The sequence below is a fragment of the Mobula hypostoma genome, chromosome 28 (assembly GCF_963921235.1).
Source record: "Mobula hypostoma chromosome 28, sMobHyp1.1, whole genome shotgun sequence".
Classification (NCBI taxonomy): domain Eukaryota; kingdom Metazoa; phylum Chordata; class Chondrichthyes; order Myliobatiformes; family Myliobatidae; genus Mobula; species Mobula hypostoma.
This window is the reverse complement of record NC_086124.1, coordinates 17,575,574-17,592,638: the sequence shown is the minus strand read 5'-3', so window position 1 is coordinate 17,592,638 and position 17,065 is coordinate 17,575,574. Positions and strand designations below refer to the sequence as shown.

The window sequence follows — 17,065 nt, the reverse complement described above, 5'->3', positions numbered from 1 at the left end:
GAGGTATAGAAGCCTGAAGGCACACACTCAGTGATTCAGGAACAGCTTCTTCCCCTCTGCCATCTGATTCCCAAGTAGACATTGAAGCTTTGGACACTACCTCACTTTTTTTTAATATACAGTATTTCTGTTTTTGCACATTTTTAAAAAATCTATTCAATACATATAATTGATTTAATTGTTTATTTATTATGTTTTATTTTATTTATTATTTGCTGAACGGATCCTGACCCTCATCTGGTCTGTACCCTCCAAATATCCGGACCTGCCTCTCGGTTTTTTTTGCACTACCTTACTTTCCATTTTTCTATTTTCTATTTATGATTTATAACTTAAATTTTTAATATTTACTATCGATTTGTAATCCAGGGAGCGGGAAGTGCAGAATCAAATATCGCTGTGATGATTGTACGTTCTAGTATCAATTGTTTGGCGACAATAAAGTATAAAGTATAAAGCAACACACATAAAAGTTGCTGGTGATCGCAGCAGGCCAGGCAGCATCTCTAGGAAGAGGTGCAGTTGACGTTTCAGGCCGAGACCCTTCGTCAGGACTAACTGTCCTGACAAAAAGTATAAAGTATTTTTTTCTTTCTCTCTCTCTGCTAGATTATGTATTGCATTGAACTGCTGCTGCTAAGTTAACAAATTTCACATCACACACTGATTAATAAACCTGGTTCTGATTCTCCGTCTCCTCCTCCCTCTTAGACCTATCCTTCCACGTCTGCCACCTCTCTCTCCCCCTCCCTCCCTCCCCCTGCTTCCTGTCCCACTCTGCCTCATCCTCCCCCACCCCCACATAATCCACCTCTCTACCTCTCCCCCTCTGCCTCTTCCGCCCCCTCATCAGTCACAGCAACACGCATTGACTGCCCAGGGGTAACACCCAAGCAGATCAGAGGAGTATTAGGGGAGGTGTACAACATAATTTAGGGCTCAGGAACACTGTGGGGCAGAGGAAACCACAGGAGCAAGGGAGGGAGTGAGAGAGGGAAGCAAGGAATACAGGATGGAGACTGAGGGAGTAACACATGAGGGAGAGAGAGAGGGGGGAGACAGGCAAGTGAGAGGAAGGGGAAACAGGGAAGAGGGCAAAGGGGAGGAGAAGGGGAGGGTGTGGAGAGGGTGAGGGGCTGGAGGGGGGTGAGGGGCAGGAGAGGGGGATGGAGAGGGGGAGGGGGATGGAGAGGTGGGTTGACGGGTGGGGAATTTCACGAGAGAGAGAGGGACATGGGTAATGGGAAGGTGAAAGACAGGATCGCAAAAAGGGTCTTGGACAGAGGGGACAGCATGTATATCTAATTCATCTTACGAGGAAGTGGGGCTCTAGGTGATCACGAGCAAACCCTCCAGTGTTTCCAGATCTTCGGATGGGTTCTCCCACTGGGAGAGAGGCAGGAAAATCCTGGGTTCAGAACCGGTCCTTGGTAAGTTCGGGAGAGGAAATTCCCCACCCTGAAGTTCATTGCCAGCTGCCAGGATAATGGAGGGAGTGGCATCTTTCCCCTCACCTCCCCTTTGCTATGCCCCCCGAGAAGCAGAATCAGGTTTAATATACCTGGCATATGTCATGAAATGTGTTATTTTGTGGCAGTACAGTGTAATGCATAATAATAAATATTAAATTAAATAAGCAGCACAAAAAGAGGGGGGATACTGAGGTGGTGTTCGTGAGTTCATTGTCAATTCAGAAATCTGACTGTGGAGGGGAATAAATTTTTCCTGAAACACTCCCTCCCTCCAACCCCCAACACTTACTTCTCTCACTCCCCGACCAGATCAGACCCACCCCACCCCTCACGCACCCCAGACCCACGCGCTCTGCCAAATCTCCGTCTCTCCCCAACTAGGTCCTCCAGAGTCACTGAGCTGAGACATACGTACATAGAGACCGGGGAAAGGGAGGGGGGCTGACGGGGTGCAGGAGGGAGATGAAGTGCAGGTAAGAGAGAGTGAGGCTGAGGGGGGAAGTGAGGGGAGGCTCGGAGGGTTACACAGGGGAGAGCAGCATGCGGGGGGGGTGGAGGAGGATGTGATGAGGGAATGTGGGGGTGACGAGGGAGGGAGAGGGAAGAGGGACACGGTTTACGTACCTCCTAGGTTGAGAAGAAGCAGAAAGCAAGCAGAGAGCGAGAGAAGCCGTTCGTCAGCCGAGGGGGAAGAGTGCGGAGGTGGGGAACACGGGGGGGGGGAGGGAGATGGAGGGGGGGGAAGGAGGGGTGGGAGAGGAGGGGAGTGGAGAGCAGGGGAAGGAGAGTGGGGGAAGAGGAGGGGGAAGAGAGGTGGGGGAGAAAGAAAGATAAAGAGGGAGTGAGAAACAAGGATAGAGAGAGAGAAAGAGAGAAAGGGAAAAGGAAAATACACAAATGGAAGGAGAGGGAGAAATATAAATAGAGAAAGAGAAATAGAAATGGGAAACAGGCATGGAGAGGGAATGGACACATGGGGTGGAGAACAGGGGCAGATAGTGGGGGAAGGAGCAGTGGAGTGGTAGAGCGAGGTGGGGATAGGGGCATGGGAGTCAAAAGAAGGAGATGGGGAGATCAAGATGAAGAATGAGATTTTTAGGGATCGAGAGAAACAGAGAAAAAGAGACAGAGTGACAGACAGAGAGAGAGACGGGGAGAGACAGACAGGGAGAGAGAGAGCGATAGAGATAGATACAGAGAGGAGAGGAAAATATAGAGAGCAAAAGGGGGGCCAGAAGTAGAAAGAGGGACAGATACAGAGAGAGAGAGAGAGAGAGAGAGAGAGAGAGAGAGAGAAAGAAAGAAAAGGTTATTCAAACCCAAGATGGAGGAGGATAAACCAATAGTTACGACAGCACACGAAAGGATTGGCAGTAACACAAAGTGGGGGTACCTACTCCTCACATTCGATCAGTCTTGGAAGGGGCGGAGAACGAGATGGGGACCCTGTTCCCTGTATCCAGGGTGTTACCCATAACTAAGTAGGGAAGAGAGCTCCAGTCTGGGCATGCAACGGTTGCCAGTACAGTGGGGTGTTGAACAGGCTTCTGTCACCTCCCCAGTCACACTGCCCACCTGTCCACCAAGTGAGCGTTGCCTGTAGGGATGTGTAGTCATCTTGCGCTGTCTTTCTTTCTCTGTCACACACATACGCAATCCCTCTGTCTCACACAGACAATCTCTCCCTCTCTCTGCCATGTACACACACACACACACTCTGTCTCACGCAGATAATCTCTCTCTGTCTTACACTCACACACATACACAATCTTTCTCTCACACACACACACACACACACACACACAGACCACTCTCCTTGAAACAACCTTCAGCTTGGTGACATGACACAGCAGGTCAGGGACATCCAATAGGAGCGGAGACCACAAACCGGCTTCCACACCCTAACCCCTGGAGAGAGGGAGAACTTTCCAGACAGTTGGGTGCATGGAGTCAGGATGGCTGTGCTATCCAGAAATCACCCCCCTGGAGCACCACACCCCACCCAACACCCACTCCCCACAACATTTATTGATCTAATGAATGACATGGGGCAGGGCTGAGTGACGAAAGGAGGGAAGGAGGGAACGGAACACAGGCTTGCCAACGGCCAGCAATATAAGCAGCACTGTCTGAGGGAGAAAAAGGAGATTGTCAGGATGGGTGGGGATGAGGGGAAGAGGAGGGGCAGGATGGGGAGGGAGGAATTGCACGAGAGGAGGAGTAATAAAGGGAGAAGGAGAAGGAGTTGGGACAGTGGGAGGGAGGGAGGAATATACACAATATGAAGAAAGGTTTAGAGAACAGGGATGACTATGGGCTGGGATGATGTGTGGAATGGATGAAAGGAAAGAGGGAGAAGGAGAGGGGAGGGGCAAGAGGGAGGAGGGGAGGGGCATGGCGAGAGAGCAAGGGGAAGGGGGGTGGCAAGAGAGGGGGGTTTGCGAGGGGGGTGGCGAGAGAGGGGAAGGGCAGAGAGAGGAAGGGGAGGAGGAGGATGGGAGTGGGAATTGTAGGAGGGGAGGAGTAATAAAGGAGGAAGGAGGAGTTGGGACAGTGGGAGGGAGAGGGGAATATACACAATATGAAGAAAGGTTCAGAGAACAGGGATGACTATGGGCTGGGATGATGTGTGGAATGGATGAAAGGAAAGAAGGAGAGGGAGGAGGGGAGGGGCATGGCGAGATTGCAAGGGGGAAGGGGGTGGCGAGAGGAAGTGGGTGTGGAGAGAGGAAGGGGAGAGAGAGGAAGGAGGGGAGAGAAGTGGTGGGGAGGGGAGATGTGTGGGGGGCTGCGACTGCACAAGTCGGGGGGGCGGGTTCGCATGCAGGATAGACATTGGCGAGAGAGGTGGAGAGGGGTCGATGGGGAGAGAAGCGGTGGGGGAGAGGGGTCGATGGGGAGAGAAGTGGTGGGGGAGAGGGGGAGGGAGCTGTGTTGAGGGTGGAGGGAGGCAGAGTGTGAGGTGAGGAGGGGGAGGGGAGACATGGTTGGGGGAAGTGGTGGGGTGGAAGGGATGGGGAAAAAGGGAGGGAGGGAGGGAGAGGCGGGTTCAAGTCACGTGCAGTGGGGCTATTGTGTTGAGGAATGGTTGTTCTGGGGCCGGAGTAGAGCAGAGGGACAGAAAGGTGTGCCAGGAAATCTGTGCTGCCCATCGGGTGAGAGGACAGAAGGGTTGAGGTGATGCAGGGTAGGGTGGGCAGCTGAGTAGACCTTACCATCCCACCCACCATCACCGTTCCCCTCCACAGGACCCTTTGCCCACTCACCCAATTTGAGCAACCAGCCCTCCCGGTCAGGGTTGAAGAAGGTGTGGGTCAGGTCATTGCCGTCGTCCTCTGGGATCTTGAAGGGCTCGTTCTTGATGCTCTCGTGGAGGTTCTGTGGTGGGGTGGCAAAGTGAGGGTGAAGGTTAAAGAGAGAGAGGCAAGCATGAGAGAGAGGAGATGGAGGAAGCGAGAAATGTCAGCCTCTCAACGCCACCCTCGTTTTGAAAGGTTTATTCCACCAACCCTGCCGAATCCCATTTGGTACAGCACAATGAGAGACTTCTTGGCCCCAGTTAAGCAAGGTGACCAGTTCCTCACTCAGTCCTTCCAATTTCACTTACAAGTTCGACAACCAGAGACTTGTTGGGACTTAAGGGATCAGGAGACGAGGCCTGGCTGGAATAAAAGGGATCGGGAGGCGAGGCCTGGCTGGAATAAAAGGGATCGGGAGGCGAGGCCTGGCTGCAATAAAAGGGATGCGGAGGCGAGGCCTGGCTGGAATAAAAGGGATCGGGAGGCGAGGCCTGGCTGGAATAAAAGGGATCGGGAGGCGAGGCCTGGCTGCAATAAAAGGGATCGGGAGGCGAGGCCTGGCTGCAATAAAAGGGATCGGGAGGCGAGGCCTGGCTGGAATAAAAGGGATCGGGAGGCGAGGCCTGGCTGGAATAAAAGGGATCGGGAGGCGAGGCCTGGCTGGAATAAAAGGGATCCGGAGGCGAGGCCTCGCCGGAATAAAAGGGATCCGGAGGCGAGGCCTCGCCGGAATAAAAGGGATCGGGAGGCAGCGTCCTGGCGGGCTTAATGGGGGCGGGAGGCGGTGTCCCGGCAGGCTTAACGGGAGCGGGAGGTGGCGTTCCAGTAGGTTTAAAGGGAGCGGGAGGCGGGGTCCTGGTGAGTTTAAAGGGAGCGAGAGACCATTCCTTTCCCACACCCACCCGGAGCAGCTCCTCAGGAAGGTCACCGCCATCATTGATGCCACGATTCATGGAGATGAAGCGTTCAACGGTAGGCTTGTCCCGGACGTTGGGGTTGTGTAGACTGGTGTTCAACATGATGATGGCGAAGGAGAGAACGTAGCAGGTATCTGTGGGAAGAGGGAGATAAAGAAGGGGAGATAGGGAGGGGGAAGGAGATGGGGGAGGAAGAGATAAAGTATGGGAGATAGTGAATATGGTAAGGGGTTAAGGGGAGGGTGGGTGGTTTGGGTAGAGCGGCATTGGGAAGGGGGGTCCGGGGTGGAAGAGAGGGGTTGAAATGGGGGTGAAAGGGGGAAAGGTTGAGGGGGCAGGTGTGGCGAAGAGGGGGATAGTAAGGGGGATGGGTGGTGGAAGTGGGGGGGGGAGGGTCAAGGAGGGATGTGAACAATCAAGTCACAATGTGGTTAATCGCTGCTCCCTCACACAGTACCGCTCAGCCCTCCGGAACAGTGGGGTCCATGGGCTGGGGTCTACAGGTAGTACAATAATAAACCACATCTGATGCTCAACACACCACAGATACCAGCCCTTCCTCCCTTTCTCTGTCTACACTTCCCATTGCCTTGGTAAAGCAGCCAGTACAATCAAAGACTCCTCTCACCCCGTACGTTCTCTTTTCTCCCCTCTCCTATCGGGCAGACGATACAAAAGCCTGAAAGCACCTCCCACTGGGCTCAAGGACAGCTTCTACCCCCCTGTTATTGGCCTTCTGTACATGGAGACGGAAGCTTGGCCACACAATCTACCTGGTTCTAACCTTGCAGTTTATCGTTTACCTGCGCTACACTTCTTCAGTAACTGTTACACATTATGCTACATTCTGTTCTTGTTTCACCTTAATAGAGCTCGACTCCGCCATTGACGGTCACAAGCCTGGCTGCGAAAGGAGAAAGGTTGGACATGGGGCGAGCAAAATTAACCCGTAAAAACCCAGAGCTACAGAAGCTCCAAAACCTCATCCCTGGGAGAGGAAGTTGAAGATGGGCTACACCTGGGACAACTTGAAAGACTGGCCCAGGACAGGAATCTGGCAGGTGATAGTTGAGCCTAAGCCCCAGTGGGGGTGATGGCTTAAGTAAGTAATCTAGCTCCATACAATGTGTGTAACGATCTGATCTGTATGAACAGTGTGAAAGACAAGGTTTTCACTGTATCTCAGTGCCAATAGTAAACCAATTCCAACTCTACCTGTGGATTGGAAGACACTGGGGTAACAGTGGAAGGAAGCTGTACCGGGATCCCAAAGCAGCCTTGGGACGGCACAGAGGAGTGACAAGTCTACCTGTAGACAGGAAGACTCCGGGGTTACAATGGAGGGGAGCTGTGCTGGGATCCCTGAGAGCTCCGGGGAGGGACGGAGAGAGGGAGAGGGGGTGGCTACCTGTGGACTGGAAGACTCCGGGGTTACAGTGACAGTATCTCTGGGCAAACGCCTCCATCATCCGGTCAATCTTCTGTGCCTCTCCTGGGAGTCGGAAACTCCACAGAAACTGTCTGAAGCAGTGGGATGGGGGAAGGAGGGAAGAGAAAGAGAGGGTGAATAATTCAGGCTGTGGGATTGGGGGAAAGGGCAGGAGCAATGGATGGATGGAGGGAATGGAAACGAAAGAGAGGGAGCGGAAGAGAGGACAGCAATAGACAGAAAGAGGAAGAAAAAGACAGAGAGAGAAGCAGAGCGAGGGGGAAAACGGGAGAGGGAGCAAGGCTGGGGTAGAGCAGGGCTGGGAGAGAGCGGGGCCGGGGGGAGAGCGCGGGGCCGGGGGGAGAGCGCGGGGCCGGGGGGAGGGCGCGGGGCCGGGGGGAGGGCGGGGCCGGGAGAGCACGGGGCCGGGAGAGCACGGGGCCGGGAGACAGCGAGAGACAGAGATGAATGGAACTGGGAGTGAGGATGTGAGATACCCTCAGGGAATGGAAAGCATGGGCCAGTGAAAGATGCCACAGGATGCACAGCAAGTCACAGCAGGGAAAGTGGAAGGGAGTGGAAGGGGCTGGAAGGCTCACCGCAAGGCTTGCACCAGGTTGAGGTCGGTGAACTCGTGCAGCTCCACGAACGCATGTAGCACCTTGATGTTGAACTCGTCCCTGGTGAAGGAAGGCAGAGGGGGACAGACAGAGAGAAAGAAGAGGGAGGAAGAGAGGGAGAGAGAAATCAGACACCATCAAACCCTGCACCATCCTCAGAACTAGCCTGCGAGTGAACCTTGGGCAGCTCAAGTTCACCTCAATCTTGTATCTCCTGGTCACTGCTCACAGGGAGATACATTTCTTTTAATATTAACTTCACTTCAAACCAGTATTTTCCTTAGGTCAATTTAGCTTAGGACACACACAGAATGCTAGGGTCGAGGGAAAACTGAGGGATTGAGGGACCTCAGTGTACAGGGTAGGACACTAGGACACAAACACACACACACACACACACACACACACACAGTGAATGGTAGGGTCGAGGGAGTACTGACGGATTGAGGGACCTCAGTGTACAGGGTAGGACACTAGGACACAAATACACACACACACAGTGACTGGTAGGGTCGAGGGAGTACTGAGGGATTGAGGGATTTCAGTATACAGGGTAGGACACACAGTGACTGGTTTTGAGGGATAGTGTACAAGGATCTTTGATGGGCCACTCCTTGACGAAATGAAAGACTGGCGCAGGACAGAGGACTCTGGCGGGCTGCTTTTGGCAGCCTATGCCCCAGCAGCAGTGATGGGCTAGGAAGAAGAATATTATACATACACCCCTGATATGTCGGAGAACATCACTGTGTCTATGCAGCGAGAAGCTGAAATTGGATTTGACAGTATAATTACAAGTTTCTTTGCAGTTTAACAATTTATGACTGCTTGTATTTTATGTAACTACACGTACCTGTTTAGTATGTCTCCTAGTGGTCACAGTATGTAAATGCAATTGTTCAGTATGTCCCCACCACCCCAGAGTGTTCACAATATTTGAATAGATGCTACCTGATCGGTTCACTCTTTTGCATTAATCTGAATGAAATGTCTCTTATCTATGGTATAGGAACAGATGAGCACATTGGCACTATGTTCTTTGTTCTTAGCCTTTTGTTACTGTTTATTTCCAATTCTCTTTGTTCTGATAACACTTTAGAAACAATCATGAAGCAACCTGTTTTCTGCCTCTACTGACTTCTGAAAGAAGCTTGGGTAAAAAAAAACACTGGTAGGGTTACAAAGACTGGGCAGGAGCTAAACAGCACTCCATCATCACCATGAGGACCCTTTAGCTGGTTTCACTCTTTCCAGCCCACCGAACCATACCTCCCAGCAACCCCCCCCCCCCACCTTTAGCAGTAGCCTAATCACAGGACAGTTTATAATGACCAATTATCCTATGAACAGGCACGTCTTTCAGCCGTAGGAGGGAACCACGGCACCCGGAGGAAACCCGCACATTCGAGGGGAGAAAATGTCCAAATGAAAGTGGCTATATTTCATTAGGAGTTGGAGGAGTCTTGGTATGTCACCAAAGACACTCACAAATTTCTGCAGATGTACCTTTTTGAGCATTCTAACTGGCTGCATTACCATCAGCTTCGACACCACTGTTGAAAGACTATTGAAAAGTTCCCCAGTGCGTTAAGGAGGATGCTTGACGTCACAATCTTGCACCTTATTGTTTACCTACAGTGACTTTCTCTGCTGTTATGCTTTATTCTGCATTCTGTTATTGCTTTACCTTGTTCTACGTCAATGCACTGCAAAATGATCTGATCCGTATGAACAGTGTACAAACAAGCTTTCCACTGTACCTCAGCACAACTGACAAAATATGATCAACCCAACTGGCCTCGGACTTGAGATTGAGAGTGAAAATGCCCCAGTGCAATGACTTTTCCACTTAAAAAACTCTTCCACACAAGTACCCTGTCATCATCGGACACAACGGACAACCACAACCTGCTAGAGTGAAACGCATCATTGCACTAGTAAAAGTGCATGGAAGACTGCTAAGTCTTGAGGGTCTCAGTTTCGTCAGCTCTTAATTCCTTGGAGCACAGGAAACCAAAGGGTGATGTAGAAGACCGAGTGAAGGGGTGAACTTAAATGTTGGGTGTATAAACCATGAGAGGCACAGAGAGGGAAGATCTTACCGTCCCTCTCTAAATCTCTCCTTCCCTTCCCATTACACCCCAACCCTCCCACCTCCCTCCCCAATCCTCTCTTCTTCGCTACCCACATTATGCAAGTCAAGCTCTCACATTATTGTCACCTCCAGCAAGTGACAATAAGAAACCAATTCGATCACTCAGATCCTCATGAAACTGCTCATGTCGGGGTCATCAAGGGAATGGCGGCGTAAGGAAAAGGTCTCTCGACAAAAAAGAAGGTAAACTGCCCCAAAATCGAATTTAGACAAATACTTAATATTGCATAACTATATTAATAAAAGGGGCAAGGATGATGTCTAAGAACAAGAATAAAAAGTCCGCTTCGAAGGCTGATAAACATAAAGAGATGCAGCAAGGCGAAGGGCCTAGCTCTCCCACGGCAAGCCAGGACGGAGATAATGAGGGGGAATCGGTGACTCTGTCTTTGATTCTCGGAGAGATTCGCGAGTTCCGACAAGATAACAGCAAACAGCCGGAAGATATTAAAGGAGAAATAGTAAAAACTAACTCGCGGATAGATGAAGCCGAAGCGAGGATTGTTGGAATTGAAGAGAAGCTACAAAATGCCGAGGAAGTGATAGCAGAAATGCTGAAGCTACAAGACCAACTCCAGTGGAAACTAATAGATCAAGAAGGCCGCTCGAGAGGGGAAAATGTGAGGATCTACGGAGTTCCCGAAGGAACCGAAGGTAAACCCGGATTGATGATTCCCTTCGTGGAGAAGCTGCTTAGAGAGAACCTTGATATACCGGCCGCAAAAGACCTACAGATAGAAAGGGCTCACCGCGTGTTGGCACCACAGCCTCCGGCAGGCGCCCAGCCCAGATCGATTCTGATCAGATTTCTGAGTTACAGAACGAAGGAAGAGGTGCTTAAAAGAGCATGGCAAAAGAAAGGTTTCATGTGGAACAACTGTAAAATCAGTTTAGACCACGACTACGCACCGGGGATTCTTGCCAGACGGAAGGAATATATGGAAACACGGAGAGTCCTGAAGGAAAACAACATCAGATTCCAGACCCTGTATCCAGCTCGGCTGAGAGTCTTTTACGACGAAGGGACAAAAACTTACGCTACGGTGGAGGAGGCAACGTCGGACCTGGTGGACCGGGGACTACCCATTAAAGTTATCACCCAACCGGAGTCGCTACTGGAGAGGATTAGGCAGAAGTCGTGGCAGTTAGTGGGGCGAGGACGCTCCACTCGAAACAGAGTGTCAAACTACAAGGAAAAGCTGCAAATATTCAGACGCGAATGTACAGAGAATACAGATTAATTAAGAGAAATGACTGAAAGGAGTAAATCGGACTTAAAAGTAAAATGAAAACTGGTAATTGAAAATAATCTAGGCGGAATAACTTGAATGATAGCAATATGGTCGAGACATAAATAGGAGAAAATTCTCTATGATTATTCAAACTGCTGAGGGCCCTCAAACACAGAGTGAAGATAGAGGTTATCCCTCTGAACTGAGGCGGGTCGGTGCTCAGGCCTCACTGTGGGAAGTCGGGGAAAATTTTCAAATGTTATACGTTCAGAAATGTCTAGGGTGTGGTTATATGTCTTGGTTTACTGTTGAGAAGGGATTGCTTACTGTTTGGTTAGAAAAGGAGAGTGCTTTTTTTCTACTAGAGAAAAATGCAAACTGAATTGGTAAAAATAATTTCCTATAATGTTAATGGGGTTTTGAATCCAATTAAAAGAAATAAGATTATGTCTAAATTGAAAAAAGAGAGGGCACAAATAGCTTTCCTCCAGGAAACACATATGAGCCAAGCTGAACATGGAAAATTAAAAAGAATGGGCTTTAAGCATGTATTTTATTCATCATATAAATTGAGTCACAAAAGAGGGGTAGCTACTTTAATATCAAGAACTGTTAATTATGAACATATTTCAGAGACTAGAGACAAAGAAGGACGGTTTGTAAAAATCACAGGAAGAATAGAAGGTACAGAAATAACATTGCTGAATGTTTATGCTCCTCCAGGTAGTGAATGGTCATTTTATAGACACATTTTTGACCTAATGGTCAGTTCTCGAGGGGTAGTAATTTGTGGAGGGGATTTTAATATTAGATTAAATCCTATATTAGATTCTTCAAGAATAGTTACTCAGAATAAACCTCTGACTCGGAAAGTGAATTCATTGATGGAGGAGTTGGGAATTATAGATGTCTGGAGGGAATTACACTCTACTAGTAAAGATTATACATATTACTCTTTCCCTCATTCAGCCTATTCAAGGATAGACTATTTCTTTATCTTTAATACAGATAGACTCAGGATAAAAAACTGTAATATTGCAACAATTGATCTGTCGGATCATAGCCCAGTCTCTATGTCTCTAATCCTGGAAAGGAAAATGAGGAAAACACTATGGAGGCTAAACTCACATATACTTAATAACCCAAAAGTAATGGAGAGATTAAGGGGAGAAATCAAAGAATATCTAGACCTTAATGACACGGGAGAAACATCACCAGTGATTTTGTGGGATACATTGAAAGCTGTACTGAGAGGGAAAATTATTTCCATTACTACACACATGAAAAAAATCAATGCACAAAAATTAGCAGACCTTCAAGGAAAATTAAAACAACTTCAAGTTGTAGATAGCAACAAAAGTAATTCAAATCGAAAACAGGAAATTAGGAAATTGCAAAGTGAAATTGATGATATTTATACGTTGGAAACTCAAAGAAATTTTCTTTACCTGAGACAAAAGAATTATGAAGTAGGAGGTAAATCAGCTAGATTATTAGCATATAAATTACGAAAACAACAAGCAGACAATACAATTCATAAAATAAAGAATCCAAAGACAAAGCTTGTGGAGAGTACAATAGGGAAAATTCAAGAGAGTTTTGAAACGTATTATCGAGAGCTGTACTCCCAACCCCGGGCCCCCAATGAGCCCTATATAGACAGTGTATTGAATTTTTTAGATCTACCTAAACTTACAGATTTACAAGATGAAAGTTTATTAGAACCAGTAACTGTCAAAGAACTGAACGTGGCCATCTCTAGGTTAAAGGCTGGAAAGTCCCCGGGTTCTGATGGGTTTACCTCAGAGTGGTACAAGTCCCTGAAGACACAGTTAGCCCCATTACTACTTAACACCTTTAATTGGATCTTGCAGAGAGGAGAAACTCCACCTTCCTGGAGAGAAGCGATTATTTCAGTTATTCCTAAAGAGGGTAAAGATAAACTAGAATGTGGCAATTATCAGCCAATTAGTGTTCTTAATTTAGATTACAAACTATTTACATCTATATTAGCGCGCAGATTGGAAAAGCTTTTACCTGGCCTAATCCATTTAGACCAGACTGGATTTATTCAACAAAGACAAACACAGGACAACATAAGGAGAACTCTGCACATATTAGAACAGGTTAATAAGAACGAGACGGAGACAATGGTAGTAGGATTGGACGCTGAGAAAGCTTTTGATTCGGTTAGTTGGGCATTCCTATACAGAGTGTTAGGAAGATTCGGCTTTCAAGAAAGGTTTATTAAAGTAATTCAGACTCTGTATGACAGCCCAACAGCCCGAATTAAGGTAAATGGGGACCTCTCTGACTCCTTCATTTTAGAGAGAGGCACTAGACAGGGATGCCCAATTTCTCCTCTCCTTTTTGCGCTATATATTGAACCACTTGCCCAACTAATAAGACAGAGCGAAATCGTAAAAGGTATCAAGGTGGCAGGGATTGAACAGAAAGTGGTGTTATTCGCAGATGATGTTTTGGTCTATCTGAGTGAACCAGAAAAATCATTTATAGGATTGTTTACACTGTTGGATGACTTTGGGAAAATATCAGGTTATAAAATAAATGTAAAGAAAACGCAGGTTATGTCCCTAAATTATACACCATCCAAAAAATTGCAGGATACATACGATCTTAAGTGGGAAGCTAAATCATTAAAATATTTAGGAATAACCCTGCCGAAGGATCTTTCAACACTGTCACAGGTAAATTATGGGCCATTAATCTCAGAGATAAAAGCAGATATGCATAGATGGAATCTTATCCCCTTTTTAAGTTTAAATTCAAGGATAAATACTATAAAAATGAATATTCTTCCTCGGTTATTATATCTTTTCCGTACTTTACCAGTGGAGGTGGATGATAATCAATTCAGGGAATGGGACAAATGGATTTCCCGCTTCATTTGGCAAGGAAGGAAACCTAGAATTCGATATAACACTTTACAGTTAGGGAAGGAAAGAGGAGGTATGGTTCTTCCTTGCCTGAGAAATTATTTTTATGCCTCACAGATAACCCCTCTGTTATATTGGTGTAATAGGGAATATAAGGCTAGATGGAAGGAAATAGAATTTGGATTAGTTGACAGTTTTCCTCTTCAGGCCTCAATAGCTGACAAAGGATTGATGGCCCAGTTGGAAAAATTTAATAATGCTTGGATAAATCTTACATTAAAAGTATGGCAGAAGGTGGTTAATTCATGTGGAATTAATAACATGCTAAAACTCTTTAGATGGTGTGCATATGATACCGAATTCCTTCCCAACAGAGGAGATAAAAGATTTGAGCTATGGATAAAGAAAGGTCTTACAACCTACCTCTCATTTATAGATAAAAGAGTATTACAAAGTTTCCAAATCCTGCAGGACAAACATGGCCTAGAACATAATGACTTTTTTAGGTACCTTCAAATACGAAACTATGTTAACCAGAGTTGTAGATATACAGACCTATCAACAGTAGAATTAGAATTTTTCAAGATTCTGAATTCGGCTTGCAGTTCAATACCTAGTAAATCAGTTTCTCGCCTATATAATGCACTCTCCCATGCTAAAAATGTAAATACACTGTATATTAAAGAGAAGTGGGAGAAAGAAGCAGGGTTGGTACTTTCAGAGGAGGCTTGGGGGAAAATCTGCAGCTTTCAATGGTCCTCGACTAATTCTTTGACTTGGAGAGAACATTGTTGGAAAAACATTATAAGATACTTCAAGACCCCATATCAGGAAAAATATAAAGATACAAATGTGATGTGTTGGAGAAGGTGAGGCTCTAAGGAGGCAAATCATTTTCATATTTTCTGGGATTGCCCTAAATTAAGTCTATTTTGGGAAGGTATTCATAGAACATTAGTTAAGGTACTTAGGTCCCAGATACCTCTGAACTTTGAGACGCTCTATTTGGGGCATGTATTGTTCCTTGAACAGAAGGAAGATATAAAGTTGCTGCAGGCCCTCTTAGCGGCAAGTAAGAAATCAATCACTAGAAAATGGCTAAATCCAATACCACCTACATTAGAAGATTGGTACGAAATTATCTTGGAAATATTTAAAATGGAAAAGTTGACCTACTCCCTGAGAACTCAAAAAGAAACATTTTATCGAATCTGGAATAAATGGATTGAATATATAACCCCAATGCGAGCAGACTTTAGATGACTCTCCTAATGATTTATATTGCTCTTCTCATCAACACAGTAATATTGCTAACGTAAGCACCCCTAGCCTAAATGTTTGTTGTTGTTTTTTTTTGGAAAATAGAGAATTAACACAAGTAAAGGGAAAGATTTGGGAAAGGGATAAAAAAAAAATGAAAAAATTAAGTAAATAAGTACATAGGGATTGGATAATTATGTCTGCGGGCAGGAACAAGCACGAACAAATTGGGATATAAACACCTACAATGGTTGGTATATAGGTTTGTATGCAACATTTTGGACCAGTGGAAATGGTCCAGAAGGGTTGTATGGAAACTATTATTACCATTTTTCTTAACAACTAATTTCATTACTTAGCCTAATAGGTTAGATTTACCACAGTACATAATTATCTATTTAAATGTTTATTTTGCTTTTATATCATCTCAATGTGTACTTAAGAATGTATAAATAATTGTAGTATTATACATATAAAAAAATGGAAAAGGTTATATGTGTGAAAAAAGTACATGATAATTGTGAACTCCTTATCCAAATAAAAATTTTAAAAAGAAGAAACTGCTCATGTCAAACCTATGCACTCTAACGTAAGACAGTGGAAACAAAGCAGAAACAAAGGTTCATTCAAACGATTCCAAGCATCTCAGAGGTTTGATCAAGGTACAACTGCACAAGAGTGTGGGCATCAACGAGTTAGACCGGCAGGAAGGATTTAGAAGAAGACAGCTTTTTAGAGCGGGCGTCACAGCCGGCAACGGAGTAGAGGTAGACAGAGTAGGAGGGCTTCAGTTCAACGGGGCTTCGGTGATACAGGGTCGAGGCGAGGTAAGCTACACATGAGGAATTGGAAGTATGTCTGCGAGGCCGGTGTTCTGTACTCAGTGTCAGATGTGGGATGTTCGGGAAACTCCCAGCCTCCCGGAGGGCCACATCTGCGCCAGGTGCGTCGAGCTGCAGCTCCTTAGGGACCGTGTTAGGGAACTGGAGCTGCAGCTCGATGACCTTCGTCTGGTCAGGGAAAGTGAGGAGGTGACAGAGAGGAGCTAGAGGAAGGTAGTCACATCGGGGCCTTGGGAGGCCTAAGTGGGTAACAGTCAGGAGAGGGAAGGCAAGAGTCAGATACTGGAGAGTACTCCAGTGGCTGTGCCCCTTAATAATAAGTACTCCTGTTTGAGTACTGTTGCGGGGGACGGCCTACCTAAAGGGAAGGAACAGTGGATGTGCCTCTGGCACAGGGTCTGGCCCTGTGGCTCAGAAGGGTAGGGAGAGGAAGAGGATGGCAGCAGTGATAGAGGACTCTATAGTTAGGGGATCAGACAGGTGATTCTGTGGACGCAGGAAAAAAACACGGATGGCAGTTTGCCTCCCAGGTGGTAGGGTCCGGGATGTTTCAGATCGCGTGCACGAAATCCTGAAGTGGGAAGGCGAACAGCCAGAGATCATGGTACATAATGGTACCAACGATATAAGTAGGAAAAGGGAGGAGGTCCTGAAAACAGACTACAGGGAGTTAGGAAAGAAGCTGAGAAGTGAGTTCAGGAAGACACAATATGTGGATAAGCCTACAAGAGGAGAGGCGGTACTTGATCTAGTATTGGGAAATGAACCTGGTCAGGCGTCAGGTCTCTCAGTGGGAGAGCATTTTGGAGATAGTGATCATAATTTTATCTCCTTTACCATAGCAGTGGAGAGGGACAGGAACATTCAAGTTAGGAAAGTGTTTAATTGGAGTAAGGGGAAATATGAAGCTATCAGGCAGAAACTTGGAAGTATAAATTGAGA

General features: G+C 46.8%; 1 protein-coding gene across 1 annotated transcript in view; it reads right to left on the bottom strand.

Moving 5' to 3' along the window:
- Positions 1 to 17,065, bottom strand: part of LOC134338842 (cytohesin-2) — a 55,520-nt gene that overhangs the window by 17,437 nt on the left and 21,018 nt on the right. Inside the window, exons 5-8 of the mRNA XM_063034982.1 lie at positions 7,717 to 7,797; positions 7,097 to 7,209; positions 5,674 to 5,822; positions 4,739 to 4,850 (exon numbers count right to left, since the gene is read on the bottom strand). Of these exons, the coding sequence (XP_062891052.1) occupies positions 4,739 to 4,850; positions 5,674 to 5,822; positions 7,097 to 7,209; positions 7,717 to 7,797 (455 nt within the window). The remainder of the gene's footprint in view (positions 1 to 4,738; positions 4,851 to 5,673; positions 5,823 to 7,096; positions 7,210 to 7,716; positions 7,798 to 17,065) is intronic.